The sequence below is a fragment of the Eptesicus fuscus genome, chromosome 1, assembly GCF_027574615.1.
Source record: "Eptesicus fuscus isolate TK198812 chromosome 1, DD_ASM_mEF_20220401, whole genome shotgun sequence".
Lineage (NCBI taxonomy): Eukaryota > Metazoa > Chordata > Mammalia > Chiroptera > Vespertilionidae > Eptesicus > Eptesicus fuscus.
In genome coordinates, this window is record NC_072473.1 from 38876157 (window position 1) to 38892333 (window position 16177).

The following is a 16177-nucleotide window of genomic DNA, read 5'->3' on the forward strand; positions in this document are numbered from 1 at the left end:
TGATTTGGGTAGACTCAGTTTTTGCTGCTGAGCCCTTGGTTGAATTTGCGTGTGCCCAGTGGTGGCTCATAGAGGTACCCCGGGGCTGTTTGCCAGGGTGGTGCACTTAGAGCCCCTTGCGCTGTAGCTGTGTGACTGAGGTGTCTCTGGGTAGGCAACCGGGAGTGGGGCAATTCCAAATTTGTATTACTGAGGGCCTTGTGCCCTTGGTTGGGTTTGTGCAAACCCAGTGGTAGCTCACAGAGGTGCCCGGGAGCTGTTTGCCGGGGCAGTGCACTCAGCGTGGCCCTCGTGTTGAAGCCGTGAGATCAAGGAGTCTGTGGACAGGTATCCAGAAAGGGGGGACTCATAATTTCTATTGCTGGGGCAGTGAGCCCTTGTTTGGATAAGAGCGTGCCCAGCGGGGGCTCACAGAGGCACCCAAGAGCTGCCTTTGCGGCCTTGGGCTCAGGATGCCTGTGCGCTGGCAAAGCGCAGCTGTGGTGTCCAGAGGTCAGTAGCTGTGAATTGGGAAAACTCAGTTTTTGCTGCTGTGCCCTTGGTTGAATTCGCGCACTCCCAGTGGTGGCTCACCAGGGTACCCCGGGGCCGATTGCCAGGGTGGTGCACTCAGATAGGCCCTTGCACTGAGGCCGTGTGACTGAGGCATCTGTGGGTAGGCAGCCGGGAGTTGGGGAAGTCTGTATTTCTACTGCCGGGGGCCTTATGCCCTTGGTTGGGTTTGCGCACACCAAGTTGCTGTGCGCTCAGGCACCCAGAGGAACCCTGGCGCTGAATCCACGTGACCGAGGTGGCTGCAGGGAGGTATCCAGGAAGGGGGAATCCAGAATTTCAACTGCTGGGGCAGTGGGCCCTTGTTTGGGTAAGTGTGTGCCCCGCGGTGGCACCCACTAGCGGCCCATGGAGTGGTAGGTTCAGGCAGCCTGTGCGCTTGAGAAGCATGACTATGGCGCTGGAGAAGTGCGACTGTGGTATCAGGAGTTAAGCTGCTGGGGAGGGGGAGGTTGCACTTACTGCTGCAGGAGCGTGCACCCAGGGTCTGTGGGTCTGCAGTTGGGGCAGCAGGATTTTGGCTGGAGTGGCTGCCAGGTTGCAGGCAGTGTCCAAGGCCTGTCTGGGTGGTGCTGCTGATGAGTTCCTAGAACAGGCCGCTCTCCCCTTCAAGATGGCGTGGTCTCCGTGCCCAAGTCCCGCAGCCCAGGGAGTGCCCGCAGCAGTGGTAGTTTCTCCCTGTCCAAGAGAGCATGATCTGCCAGCCCCTGCTGCTCCTGCTGGATTTAACTGTCCCTCACTCACTCACACGCACACCACACACATCCACACACTCTCCTTTCACCCCTTCACTCACTCACACCCTTTCCCTCACCTCCACTGCCATTTTCCTCCATTCTCCTCCTGCTTTCTAATTTTTTTCTCCAATAGCTGTTCAGATTGTGTGTGTTTCGCTGCCCTGTTTTCTAATTCACCAATTTGGTCCTCCACTTCTTCTAGTCTACTGTTGAAACCTTTCATCATGTTTCTTATTGTAGTTATATCATTTTTGATATCCTCCTGATTCTTACATAAGTTGTTGGTTTTCTCATCCATCTGGTTTATGAACTGCATGACCAGTACGCTGAATTCTTTTTCTGACATATTGCATGCCTCCATTTCATTTAGTTTCTTCTTCTTCTTTTTTTTTTTTTTTGTGGGGGGACGATCACCCCTTTTCTTTCCTTTGATGGTTGTTTCGTCTCCCCATTCTTGTTAACACCGGTCCCAGGCTCGCTGGATGGATGCACAGGGCCTGGCCCAATGCCTTGGTCTTCTTGGGCAGGGAAAGCAGTCAGAAGTTTGCCTTCAGGAAGCATAGGGCTGAGCCAGTGCTGCTGTTTTGGCTGACAGGGAATATAGTCCCAGGTTTGCTGGTGGAACACGCTGGATCTGGGTCCCACGCCACGGGCTTGGTGGGCAGGGAATGCAGACAGGGGCTTAACTGTGGGACGTGCATGGCGGGGCTGACTTCATCGTCTTGGTTGATAGGGAGCACGGTCCCAGGCTTGTTGGCGGCAGGATGCTCTGTGCCAGGGTCCACACTGTGGGCCTGGCAGGTAGGAGATGCAGACAGAGGCTTGCCTGTGGGACATGTAGTGCAGCAACCGACTCCACGATCTTGGAGGCAGGGAACTCAGCCAGAAACTAGCCTGTGGGAACATGGCCGGGGCGAAGCTGCAGTCTTGGTGGGCAGGGAACTCAGTCAGAAGCTCGCCTGCAAGACCGCGAGGTTGGGGCAATACTGTGGGTTTGGTGGGCAGGGGGTGCAGTCCCAGGCTTGCTGCGATGTGCTGGATCCGTGGCTCATGCCGCGGTTTCGGAGGCAGGGCTGAAAACATTTATTAAAACAAAGCCTCAAACTCTGCTTGGAGGATATTTGTTCATCATCCAAAAATTATCCAACATTCTTCGGTTGTAGTCATTTGAATAGTTTTGCATATCAACCTTTTAAATATATTTTAGCACTACATAGACACTTGTTTTATTACTATGAATTACATGTATTTAAACCTATAATCTTATTCAGAATTCTCTGTTTTAAGTAATTATTCTGTTATATTGTGCACAAATGAAAAAACAATTAAAAAATTGTAACTTTTTGTGTATGGATACACAGTATTGTGGCCTTCTAAAATGCATTTTTTTAATTTAATAGTTTTCTTTAAACCTGTTTTTAGAGCCTCTTAGAAGATAAAATAGTAGCTTGGAGCATAAATCTGAGATGTCCTCTCAGTGCGTTTTAGATATGGAACATCCTGAATAATGATGTTTAGAACACCTTTTAAAAGAAATCTTTAAAAATAAAAGCTTGAATTAGTTTATTTCTAAATACATGTATTAGCATTCAGTGAAATACAGATACCTTTAAGAATGTGACTATAGTGTATTTGTCAAAGCACTCATTAGAACAGAAGCAGTGAATGAGTAGATAATATAGCACTGGAATAGTAAAATTAGTAAAAAATTAGGACTCAAGATATTAGGCGCTACTCCTGGCTTTGCCACAAACTAACTTTGTTTTTTGGCCAAGTTTCCCCTCTTTTAGCATGTTTCTTTACTTGTAAAATGACAAAAATTAGACTCTCAGGCCCCTTCTAGGTCTAGCATTTTGTGTTGCTTTTCTAATGGCCATTTCTCTAAAGCTCCCTGGTCCTAGAGACCCATCTCTTGATCATTCCTTTTTAATTAACAATAATTTGAATTGTCAATCTACCTTCCAGCAAGAGGCAGTTTGCTTTCTTTTCCTATTTGAATGCTTAAATAAGAGACATTACTCATTTCCTTTGTAGATAGGATCAGAATTACTAAAAAGGCTTTCTTTGCTTTCTCTCTATTTCTATTTGCTTGTTTGTCTTTTCATTGTTGGGGTCATTCCTTATTTTTGCTTTCTTTTAGTAGAAGAAGGTGTAAGGTATAATAAGGCATTATTTTGATATTCATTATGAAATTTAGAAGACTTAGCGTGCTTAGTTTTGGAATTTTAATATATATTTTCTCATCCACCAGTTCCCTTCATTGTTTGTGGGTTTTTACCCTCCCACATTGTTTTGCTTTCCCCCCCTCTCCATTCCCTCCCTTTCAGGAAAATGGAGGACTGGTTCCATTACTCCCAGCTCGGCCTAGGTTTTCTGTCACAAGAGTGTCATAGCCTGTGCCTCTAGTGATTCTGATAGAGTCGTGACTGCTTTGAATGTTCCACCTGCCCCAAGATAAAATATTGAGCATTGATATTTCCGTGCCTGGGTGATTTCTTCAGAAATGTCCTGGAAAGCCTCAAGAAAGAAAGCTTTAGAACAAACTGAATCAATTATGGATAATTACTATACATCCGTCACATGCATACCAGCATGGGTACAGTCAAGGCCTCCAAAGTGATGCTTTGCCATCCTCAGCTGGTTCTCAAGTGACAGTGTGCTTGAAGTCTCTGTGGCCTGTGACTCAAGAGTTAAGGTGGTGGAGGTTCCCTTAAAGCATCTCACAGCAGGCTTTGTAGATGGGACACATCTTACTTCAACATGTTTGCTGAGGTTGAATGTCAGCATCTACCCTTGCATCTTTCTAATTAACTTTTAATTTTGAGGTGTAGGTTATGTGATAGTCTAGGTGTATGATACAGAAGGTCTTTGACGTAGTGGACTTTAGCCATGAGTCAATTTATGTAAATTGATTTACCTTTGTTATCCTTTTTCTTTTCTTTTTTTTTTATATGTATTTTATTGATTTTTTACAGAGAGGAAGGGAGAGGGACAGAGAGCTAGAAACATCAATGAGAGAGAAACATCGACCAGCTGCCTCCTGCACACCCCCCACCGGGGATGTGCCCGCAACCAATGTACATGCCCTTGACCGGAATCGAACCCGGGACCCCTCAGTCCGCAGACCAACGCTCTGTCCACTGAGCCAAACTGGTTTCAGCTGTTATCCTTTTTACTGCTTAATGTATATGGCTATACATGAGTTTCTCTTTTGGTCAAAAGGTGTTAGACAGCAAAAAAGAAAAAGGTGTTAGATGGCAAATCTAAAACATCTTAATGAGGTAAATCTTAAGTAGTTTCCATTACTCTGTGTATAACTTTCAATTTAAGGAAAGGTGACCATTCTCTGAAGTTAGTAATTGTTTTCTGCTTTTAAAGTGGCTGTGATTGTTCTGTGTATTATGGTCTTACTGAAGGTTGTTGATAAATTGTATAATTCATCAGTGTGTGGATTTAATTCCATTTCCTATGATTTATTATATAATTTATTAGTTGATTTGGAATTTTATCTCATTATCTCATGCATATCACATTTCTTAGTTGATGACAATTGAGTACTGGAGTATGAATTAGGTAGGTTTATATATTTTGATCTCCAATTTAGACATAGTCTTAGGAGTCCAGAGTTTGAAAGAAGAAAAATTATGTGGTTTTTACAATTAACAACCAGGCCTTTATAGGTTATATGGCACTTAAGACTTTTTTAAAGCTTGTAAATACAAACTAAAATCAGGTGACTCAACTAACCTATAGGGTAACTAAATTAATAGTTATATTTTTCTTGGCCATTATTGCACCACCTAAATAGTGATGGAATATCTTGTAACTGCAAGTGAACCATGCTTTTTTATTTGTAATTTTGTACCTAATACTTCAAACTGCACAAGCCCATGCTTATGCATGTTTATTATCCCAAAACTGGTTTTACCCAAATTGGCTTGAGGAACATTTTCCTTGTCTATGGGAAAGGACAATATGGTAGCTATTAAAGGTGATTTTAGAATTTTCCCAGAGAGATGCTTATGAAATTTAAACCAATCACCCTTTATTCTGAAACTCTCTCCTAATTTGTGTAGGGTGTGTTGAAATATTTATTTATTTATTTATTTATTTATTTATTTATTTATTTATTTATTTATAAGTGAGCAAAGGAACCCTTGGTCATTTTTGGAAGTATTTATTCATGACTTTTGTTGATTAATTGTAACATTTAAAAAATGCTTTTATTGCTTTCAGGGAGAGGGAGAGGGAGAGAGTGATAGAAACATCAATGATGAGAGAGAATCATTGATTGGCTGCCTCCTGCATGCCCCCTACTGGGAATCAAGTCCAAAACTGGGTATGTGCCCTCACTGGGAATAGAACCATGACCTCCTGGTACATGGGTGCACACTTAATCACTGAGCCACACTGGCTGGACAATACTGTTTTATTTTATAAAATGATGAAAGTAAATGATATTTGGGCTTAAATGTTTTTTCCTGGCAAAATGAAAAGTTGGCAATGCTATATTATTCCCCATTTTAAAGTTTATTGTTTGCAATCCAAGTCAGCAAACCATAGATCTAGAAGGTTATGAGCTACATTTTATAACTCAACTCCTGTATGATTTAAACGGGAATGATCTAATCTCTAGTAAAGTGCAAATTCGGGCAGAAAACCTCAGAAATGCAAAGTCATCATATATGGTTTCTTTTAGCACATGGTAATTCTCTGTGTTGTCTTAATATTTTTGATTCCTCTATTAAGGAAGGGGGCACCAAAAGGCATATAATAAGCATTTGAGTAAGTAATTGCCTATTTTGCTTCACTCTGTTTAAGTGTCTTTGCTATATGTCTTTTAATATAAATAGTAATTCTCCCTTTTTTGGGTTTTGTTAATCCTCACCCGAGGATCTTTTTTCCATTAATTTTTTTTAGAGAGAGTGGAAGGGAGGGGGAGGGAAACACAGAGAGAAACATCAATGTGAGAGAGATACATAGACTGGTTGCCTCTCACATTTCTCCCCCCCCTCTCCCACCAGGGCCGGGGATCAAGCCTGCAACCAAGATACCTGCCTTAACCAGGAATTGAACCTGTGACCTTCATTTTGTGGGCTGACACTCTTAATGAGTAGAACTGGCCTGGGTGCAATTCTACCTTTGATATAACATTAAGATATTAACATGCATTAGCATTTCCTACCATTAAATGAATTGTTGATTGTAAAGTAGTGCATGTTAAGAAATATAAAAAAGAATTTGAAATCCAAAAATAACAAAAGTTCTGCAATTCCAGCTGCAAGTTTTTGAATGAGCTAGAGCATTGGATAGCAGAGTAGAACTTTATTCTATAAAATGTCATGGAAAACAGAATCATGCCACCTTCCTTTTGAACCTTTCTACAGGTATTCCTTTGCTACTGTGATTTATGAATTTATGTTGAAAGGACATCTAAGTGCAAAACAGCTCATCTTGCACAAAAGCTGCATGATTAGTGTAACCATGGAAATTTATTAGGAATATATTTTATTTTAACACAAGGTGGTGTTAAAGAAGTACTTTTTTATGTTTTTAGCATTGGAGTTTCCATTAGCATGTTGTTCTTTTTTAAATGTTTTTATTGATTTCGGAGAGAGGAAAGGAGAGGGAGAGACAGATAGAAACATCAATGATGAGAGAATCATTGATAGGCTGCCTCCTGCACACACCCCTCTGGAGATCGAGCCCACAACTCAGGCATGTGCCCTGACTGGGAATCAAACCGTGACCTCCTGGTTCATAGGTCAATGCCCAACCACTGTGCTATGCTGGGTGGGCTAGTAAGTTCTTCGAGTATCTTGAGAAATTTTGATATGAGTACAGCTATACCACTGTCTATTTTTTTGGAAGATGAAAACTCAGTTATGATAATTTGTGTTCTTTTACCATGTGTGTAATTAATAGCACTGATGTCCCTTCTCTGCCTTAGCTTGAGTATTATTAGGGCTTTCTGATTGCTTCAATACTTAATATTTAGTATATGCTTTCATTTGGTTAACAATTTATGAAGTAAAGGGTCAAAAATATTATTCCTCAGTTTGAGACACTGTTTTATAATGAAGTAATTTATTACAGATTGATTTTCTAAGAATATGTTTTGCTATGGAATAAATCATTTCATGTCGAGTTTTGTCTTGGAATGCCATTTGTCTGAATAAGTAAATTCACTATTGTGGGCATGTCTGATATGGTAGTTACTGGTTGATGACAGCAGAGCAAGTATAGGATTGGAAGGTTATCAAGTATGAAGTTGAAATTGGTTAAAATAATAGAAATGTCCATCAGACTTTTCAATATATTGCAGAATTACATAGCATTGGGAAAATATAAGTTCTAAGAGCATTTTCAAAAGTTTTGGTTGTTAACTTAGGTTAAAACAATGTTTTGATGATTTTTTATTCATAATATAAAATATATTAACACATTTGTCTCTTTTGAAAGAGGTAATTCTTAGTTTTTAATTTGTTATACTTCACCACCAATATAGTTTTTTATTGTCTTTTTACTTTCAAGAATTGCCAAGAAGATGCTTTTAGAAGAAATTAAAGCCAATCTTTCCTCTGAGGAGGATGGATCTTCAGATGATGAACCAGAAGAAGGGAAAAAAAGAACTGGAAAACATAATGAAGTAAATCCAGGAGATGAGGGTGAGCTCCCCAAATTAATGTATACGATATCATAATTTAATTGTTATACCAATTCAGTCTTTGAAGACTATCTGACCATGCATGACATTCCTTAATACATGCATTTAAAGTTTATTAAAATGTTTAAAACTTTACTACCTTTATTCCTTTTGAGTATATGATAATAATTGTGCATGTTTTCTCAGTTACTGGTAATAAACAGATGATTTTAAAACAAGATAATTTTCACCTTTAAAAAATCTACAAATATTTCATCAATATTTAATAATAGAAATAGATCAGGTCTGATGTATGAGATTGCCTGGTCTCACCAATGATACCCAGGTAAATATACAACTCTTAAGCTTTTCCTTAAATCATGATCATTGTCAGCAAACAAAATAATTTTACAAAACATTTTAAAGGAAAAAAGGCTGAAGGTTTTACTGATTTATTTTCTCCATTTAGAAGGAAAAAATCAAGTCAATTCTGAATCAGATTCAGATTCTGAAGAATCTAAGAAACCAAGATATAGACATAGGCTTTTGAGGCACAAACTGACTGTGAGTGATGGAGACTCTGGAGAAGAAAAAAAGACGAAGCCTAAAGAGCACAAAGAAGCCAAAGGCAGAAATAGAAGGAAGGGTAAGACATTTTAATTTTGAATGTAAGTAACATACTGGTTTTACAACATAATCTATACTAATAATAGCCTAGGGCTGTTACAACCGATCGGACTGAACAGTGGGCCCCGAGTGGCTGGGGTGTGGCGGCGAGAATGACCACTCCACCTCTTGGTCCCTTTCCTCGCCAGCAGCTCCCATCCCCCAATGGTGAATGGGGAACCAGGGGTGGGTGGCAGGGGACGCCGGCCAAACCAGGCCAAGGCCTCTGCCCCACCAGTCCCCCCACACACAGAGGGCGACCCTCAGTAGGGGTGGGCTGGCAAGTAGGTGGGAATGGCGGACCTCTCGGATCTCTCTATCCCTCCCCCTGGAAATCAGGCTCCAATCCCTGATGGTGAATGGGGAACTGGGGAAACCCAGGGTGGGTGGCAGGGCATGTGACGGCTCTAGGCCAAGGCCCCGCCCCCCATCACCCCACACATAGAGGTCGACCAGCACCAAGGGCAAGGCCGGCGAGTGGGGGCGGGGGATGGCTGACCTCATGGCCCTCCCCCTGGCCCACAGGCTCTGATTGCCTATGGCATACCTGTTTCCATTAGTGGGAAGAAGATACAATAGAACAGCCTGGAAACGGCAAGTCTTTTCCTTTATTGATTCTTTATCGCTGGGCTCTAGAGAAATAATGGCCAGGTCCCCTGTTGGGTCCCTTGGAGCCCTGTCTCTCCTCCTCTGCTCAGCCCTGCTGATCATCGGGTGTCCCAGAGCAAGAGGGAGAGAAAAGCTGGACTTAGCAATGCCACCTACCCGAGGGTTGGGTGTAGCAGAGGGACGTGGTTACTTTGGAGTCACACAGACTCTGCCAGTTAGACCTGTGGAACCTCTCTGATCCTCGGTTTCTTCATCTATAAAATGAGTATGATAATAGTACCAGCCTCAATGGAATGTTACTGGGTGTGCATAAGATTATGCACGTAAGGCTCTCAGCCTGGTGCTTGACAGGTACTAAGCACTCACTGTTGTCACTGTGATTATCTGTCCCCTGCCCTCACTGGGCTTATGAACCCCAGTGTTTAACTAGCAATGTAGGCAGGTGTGGAAATTGCCTGCTCTGTGTCCTGGGGGCCCCTGGGAGAACTCGGATTCCAGATTCCAGATTCCCAGGCAAGATGGCTCTGCAATATGAAACCCCTGAGGGTCAGGAGTTCAGCCGGGTCCTAGCATGTGCTCCCTGGGTCTCCGGGGCAATACGCGCTGCCTTCCCTCTCTTCCCGGCACTGTCCTGTCCTGCTTCAGTTGTCACTCACACCAGGAATCTCTGCGTCATCTGTGTGCACATCTGTTCCCCAGCAGCTCCTACTCTGTGTGCCTCCCAGCTCTGCCCTGCACTTGGGCAAATCACTTAACCACTCCGGCCTTTATTTTCTCATCTGAAAGCTGGAAATAATAGTGCTGGCCTCCTGGGGTTGTTGATCAAACCAGGTCTCCAGGTGAAGCACTTAGAAGAGAGCTGGGGCCTGTTTTAAGTGGCCATTCAGTGTCAGCTGTTCTGTTATTACTGTTGAAAGGCGAGTCTCCTAGAAGTAGAACAGAAGTAGGGGTTCTACGAGGTGCTACTGTCCTGTGAAAACCCTGAATGAGAATCTTCAGCCTCTTTCAGAAACTATGAGCTCATTAGCAAAATAAACCACCTGTGAAGGACCTTTTGACTCCTATAAGCATTAACAACAAACAGTAAAAAGCCTGAGGCCTGGGCCTGGATGTCTGTCCTGTATACCAATAGGTTGCTGGTTAGGTTCCCTGTCAGGGCACATGCCCCGATTGTGGGCTCAATATTTCTCTCTTTCTCTCTTTCTTCTTTTCTCTCTCTCAAATAAATGAAAACATATTTAAAAAAATAAAGTTAGAGGTCAAGCCATTATGGTCCTATGGCTGCAAACTAGAAGAAAATATAACTCAACAAGAAGAAGAGACTCTTAAAAAAAAGAAATTATAACAATAAAAATAACATAGAATTCCAATGAGGAAGAAAACGGGCATCTAAAGGAATCCATGTGGCTACAGGGGAAATTGCTAATGAGCCTAGATTTTAAAAGTCAAACTGGGAAAAATGTATTTGCAGCAAAGAGCTCACACAAATCCTATATAATAAAAGCCTAATATGCAAATCAACCGAACTATGGAAGGACCGGTGGAACTACTGGTCGCTATGATGTGCAGTGACCACCAAGGGGCAGATGCTCAACACAAGATCTGTCCCCTAGTGTTCAGTGCGCACCCACAGGAGGAGCGCCACTCAGCCAGGAGCCAGGCTCACAGATGGGTAGCGCAGCGGTGGTGGCAGGAGCCTCTCCTGCCTCTGTGGCAGTGCTAAGGAGCAGTGAGCCAAGAGATAAGGAACAGTGAGCAGGTGGGTGGTAAGGAGCGAGGGGTCCTAGACTGCGAGAGGGATCCCGGACTGCAAGGGCACAGGCTGGGCTGAGGGACCCTCCCCCACCCCCCAGTGCATGAATTTCGTGCATGGGGCCTCTAGTCTATATATATATATATATATATATATATATATATATATATATATATATATATATATATATATATATAAAGCCAGCGACAGGAATGCTGTAATGACCAGAATGACCGGTCACTATCACGCCCATTGTGGCCAGTGAACTGGCCCAATTGGGGTGGGGCCAGCTGGCCAACCTCCTGCAGCCTCTCCCCCTAGCTGGCTCTGCTCCCAATCAGCCTCTCCCACCCTGATCAAGGGCAGCGTGTCTGGCTAACCTGTTCCTCATGGCCCCTCCCCACGGCCAGCTCCACCCTGATCGCCCCCACTACCCCAATAGGGGGCGGGGCCAGCCGGCCAACCTCATGCAGCCCCTCCACTTGGCTGGCCCCACCCAGATGGGCCCCCACCACCACGATCCGCCTGGAGCTCCTCCCCCAAGATGACCCCACTCACAATCACCCCCTTACTTCAATAGGGGGTGGAGTTGGGCGGCCAGCCTCCTTCAGCCCTTCCCCCCTGCCCAGCCCCACCCCAGATTGACCCCCCACCCCGATTAGAGGTGGAGCCCGCCGGCCAACTGCCTGTGGCCCCTTCCCCTGGCCAGCCCTGCCCCCAATTGGCTCCCGACCCCTTTGGCTCGTGGCCTCCCCCCCCCCTCCAGCTGGCCCTGCCCCCCGATGGCCCCCACACACACCAATTGGGTGGGGCCCTCTGGCCAATCTCCCGTAACCCCCCCCCCCCCCCAATTGGCCGGCCCAGCCCTGATTGGGCTCCGATCGGGGTGGGCCCGCTGGATCCCACCCGTGCACGAATTTGTGCACTGGGCTCTAGTCCTATATAATAAAAACCCAATGACCAAACAGGAATGACCAGAATGACCCCTTGGCCAGTTGTTATGACGCGCACTGACCACGGGGGGCAGACGCTTAATGCAGAAGCTGCCCCCTGGTGGTCAGTGCGCTCCCACAGCAGGAGATGCTGCTCAGAGGTGGGTCCACAGCCGCTTGGCTGACCGGAAAGAGCGGCGCTCCCACAGCTGGCCGATCCCTGCAGGCCATGCCCCCATCAGTGCATGAGTCCCGTGCACTGGGCCTCTAGTTATAATAATGAAATTTAAGGATATCTGCTCCCACAATTGACCACCTACATTAAGTAAATATCAGCACACTGGCAACAATTATTCCCTTATATGAGAGTGAAATAAAGAATGTAAAGTGGGAAAATAACCCAGAAACTTGAGAGATGACACACACAAAAAAATCATTTTAACCTTTAGTACTCATACATGTACATTAAAAAATATGACAACAAATAAAATTTAGTTAAAGGTTATATAGAAAATACAGGATTGCCTATAACTGCAGGAAGAAATAAGGTTTTCCTAAGGAAAGATAAAAGATATAATTAGTTTGGGTAGATTTATGCCTGCTCATATGCAAAACTGTGAAGTCAGATTAAATTTTCATTACATTAAAAATATGAATCCTTCTGCAATGAGGGCTTACATGTTTCCAGTATCATGGTAAGCATTGAGGATATAAAAATGAATTTGGAGGTCATTGTTTAGTATGGTGGTTTTAAATCTGGTTATACATGAAGATTGCTTGAGGCATTTTAAAATATACCTATGACAGAATTCCATCCCAAGCCCATTATAGTATAATAGGTGGTGGTGGGATGTAGCTATCCATGTTTTTTTAATTGAATTATTTTTACAGAGAGAAGAAGGGTGAGGAAGAGAGAGAAACATTTGCATGAGAACGAAATATGAATTGGTTGCCTCCTGCATGCCCCTTATTAGGGCATTGAGCCTGCAAATGGGCATGTTCCTTGACTGGGAATTATACTGGCATTCCTTTGGTGCATGGAATGATGCCCAACCAATGGAGCCACACAGGCTAGGGCTCCATATGTTTTAGTTTTAAAAGCATCTCTGATAAGATTCTAATAAATAGCCAGGTTTGGCAGTCATTGGTTTAGTAAGAATTGTTGATACTAATATTATAAGAAATTATAATACCGTGATAATGTCTTGCACAACAGAAGTATTGTATAGTGTGTCACAAAAGAGGATTTTTTTTTAGCTTCTTGGGGGTGGGTAGGGGTATCCCCAGAGAAGACTTCTTAAATATGAAGAGGTTCACCTAAAACATCAAGTTGTACATGGGAAACAAGTAGATGTATTGTGAAGATTTCTAATGTAAGCAGGGAAGAAATTTTAAAAGCCTCTGCAACATGTTTGGTAAATGATGGAGGGGAAGATGCAATTAATATGCTAGAGTTGGACTATAGGAGGAAAAGGAACTATAGGAGATGAGGCTGGGCCAATAAGACAGAAACTCGATGCTGGAAATTCTTATAAGCCTGTCCCTCTCATACTGGAGTACTTGGCAGTGGACCCAGGGATACATGAGGCTGTAGAGCATGGGTGGGGAACCTTTTTTCTGCTTAGAGCCATTTAGATATTTATAACATCATTCACGTGCCTACAGAATTATCAACTTAAAAATTAGCCTGCTATATTTGGTCAAATATTTAATTAACTCACCCCTAATACTTTGGCAGAACCAGACTAAATGATATCGCAGGCCTTCTAGGGCCCTCAGGTGGGACATTCCCCACTCCTGCTATAGAATAAAACATGATACCTCTCATTGGTGTGTTCGTTTTACTTGAGAGTTTGGAGAGAGCATTCTTATATGAAGTAATCACATGTATATTGAGCAACTAAATGTTAAATTTGCCTAAGAATTTTGGCTAACATAAAGTTCAAAGAAAGTGTTTTGCTTCTTAGGAGCAGACTGTGAATCAACCGAACTCCTTTAGGGTAGATTAATTCTTCTTTGCCACTAGAAATGGGAAAGCATTTGTGGAAGTGACTGAGAAGTCCAGTAGCTCTGTAGGCTGGAGCACCATTGAAAGGTTTATTTTTTAAAATATTTTTATTTTAAAAAGTATATAATTATAAATAAAGCTATGAACATTCATGTACAGAAGAAAAGTATATAATTTTTTAAATTTTTAAAATCATAGCTGTATTGATATAATTCACATATAGTACAATGTATCTGTTTACAATTTAATTATTTTAGTATATCTAAAGAGGAATGCTATCACTTAAAGTTTTTTATTTGAGGTATACTATAAATAGAACTGTGCATTTCATAATTTGACAACTTGGTGAACACATGTGTAACCTAGATAAAGGCACAGGGCATTCATTACTGGTACTCAAGAATCACAACCCCAGCACAAGTCACTAAACGATGTAGTAAGATCAGGTTAGTTGCCTGTTATTCTTTGAGACTGAAGCCTTTGAATCTGTTTGGGGGTTATTGTAGTTGATGCCAAGTGCAGATGTTGGAGTAGGATTGACTTGAGTTATATAGGAGGCTGAATTGTTAGGCCTTACTAGCTGATATTAAAGATAAAAGTTTAGGATGACTTTCAGGTTTTTGGAGTTGTAGTAGTACATTTTTAAAACCACAGAATATTTGAGATTGCCTAGTGCAGTGGTCGGCAAACTCATTAGTCAACAGAGCCAAATATCAACAGTACAAGGATTGAAATTTCTTTTGAGAGCCAAATTTTTTAAACTTAAACTTCTTCTAACGCCACTTCTTCAAAATAGAGTCGCCCAGGCCGTGATATTTTGTGGAAGAGCCACACTCAAGGGGCCAAAGAGCCGCATGTGACTCGCGAGCTGCAGTTTGCCGACCACGGGCCTAGTGGAACTGTAATGTTGAGCAAATGGAGGGCTAAGGAAAAAAATCTTGGAATTCTGAACATTTAAAGGTCTATTGAGCAATAGTTATCCATTAAAGAAGAGGAAGTCCCCCTCTACATACACATACTTAATACTAGTATGTCATGGTCATTTCCATGTTAATAAATAACAGTACATCATTTTGTGAATGTTTATATGTCATAAATTTCTTTGCATCATGACTACAGACTTGTCTTTCAGATTCCATAAAAGTAATTGAACAATTTAGCTGTTACATAAAGAGAAATACTGATTTTGCATCAAAGGCGGAGCTTAGGATAGAGTATATTAGTGGGCACAATTATATTCAAAATGCTTTATTAAAACCCAGGTTTTCTGTGGCCTGTGTTTTCACTGTCTTCTTCTGTGGGTAACTTATTAGCCTAGTGGTTTTTGTGTAGGAGGGAGTAAGTTAAAATCCCATAATTTATCTTTTTAAATGTAGTGACTGATACTATATTTGAAATGGAATGATTTTCTAAGATTTGCATACTCTTGTATCCTTATATTGTGTAAAAACTTGAATTGGGTGATGGGAAGAAATTAAAAGAGAATAGCTTACTTAATCAAGTGCAATATTCGAACTTTAATTTTCACCTAAATTTGAAAAAAGTTCTAGAAGTTATTTTGGTGATAATTTAAAAATATACTTAATGCCTTTATATTAGATGATATTAAATTGATGTTATTTTTCTCAAGTGTTATAGTGATATTTAGTTATGTTGGACAGTATCCTTATGCTTAATGGTAAAGTGTCATTATATCTTCCCTAATTTCACATGGTTCAGTTTGTATGGTCAAAGAGATAAAGCAAATGTGGTAAACTGTTAACAATAAGTGAATTTAGAAGAAGGGATGCAGGTGTTTATTCAACAATTCTCTAACATTTTTGGTAGGTTTGAAAATTTCAAAATAAAAGGATTGGTGAGAACTTGATCCTAGGCTTAAAATTATACTTAATCACAAAATTGTGTTTGCATGCATGTGGACACATGTTCTTTCATAATTCACAGTTGCTTAGCAGGTCTTTTTATATTGCTTTTTAATTTTTAATTTTTATTTTGCCAACATTTACTGTTGAAAGTATTACAGATGTCCCCCTTTTTGTCCCCATTCACCCCCTCCATCCGGCACCTGTCCCCCCAGGCCTTCACCATCCTATTGTCTGTGTCCATGGATTATGCATATATGTATACAAGTTCCTTGGTTGATCTCTTTCCCCCCAATCCACCTCTTTCTTCCCTCTGAGATTCCACAGTCTGTTGAATGCTTCTATGTATCTGGATCTATTTTGTTCATTAGATTCCACATATGAGTGAGATCATGTGATACTTGTCTTTCTC

General features: G+C 42.1%; 1 protein-coding gene across 1 annotated transcript in view; it reads left to right on the forward strand.

Moving 5' to 3' along the window:
- The window catches only part of ATRX (ATRX chromatin remodeler), a 291152-nt gene that overhangs the window by 102605 nt on the left and 172370 nt on the right, over positions 1-16177 (forward strand). Inside the window, exons 11-12 of the mRNA XM_028137791.2 lie at positions 7824-7957; positions 8405-8581. Of these exons, the coding sequence (XP_027993592.2) occupies positions 7824-7957; positions 8405-8581 (311 nt within the window). The remainder of the gene's footprint in view (positions 1-7823; positions 7958-8404; positions 8582-16177) is intronic.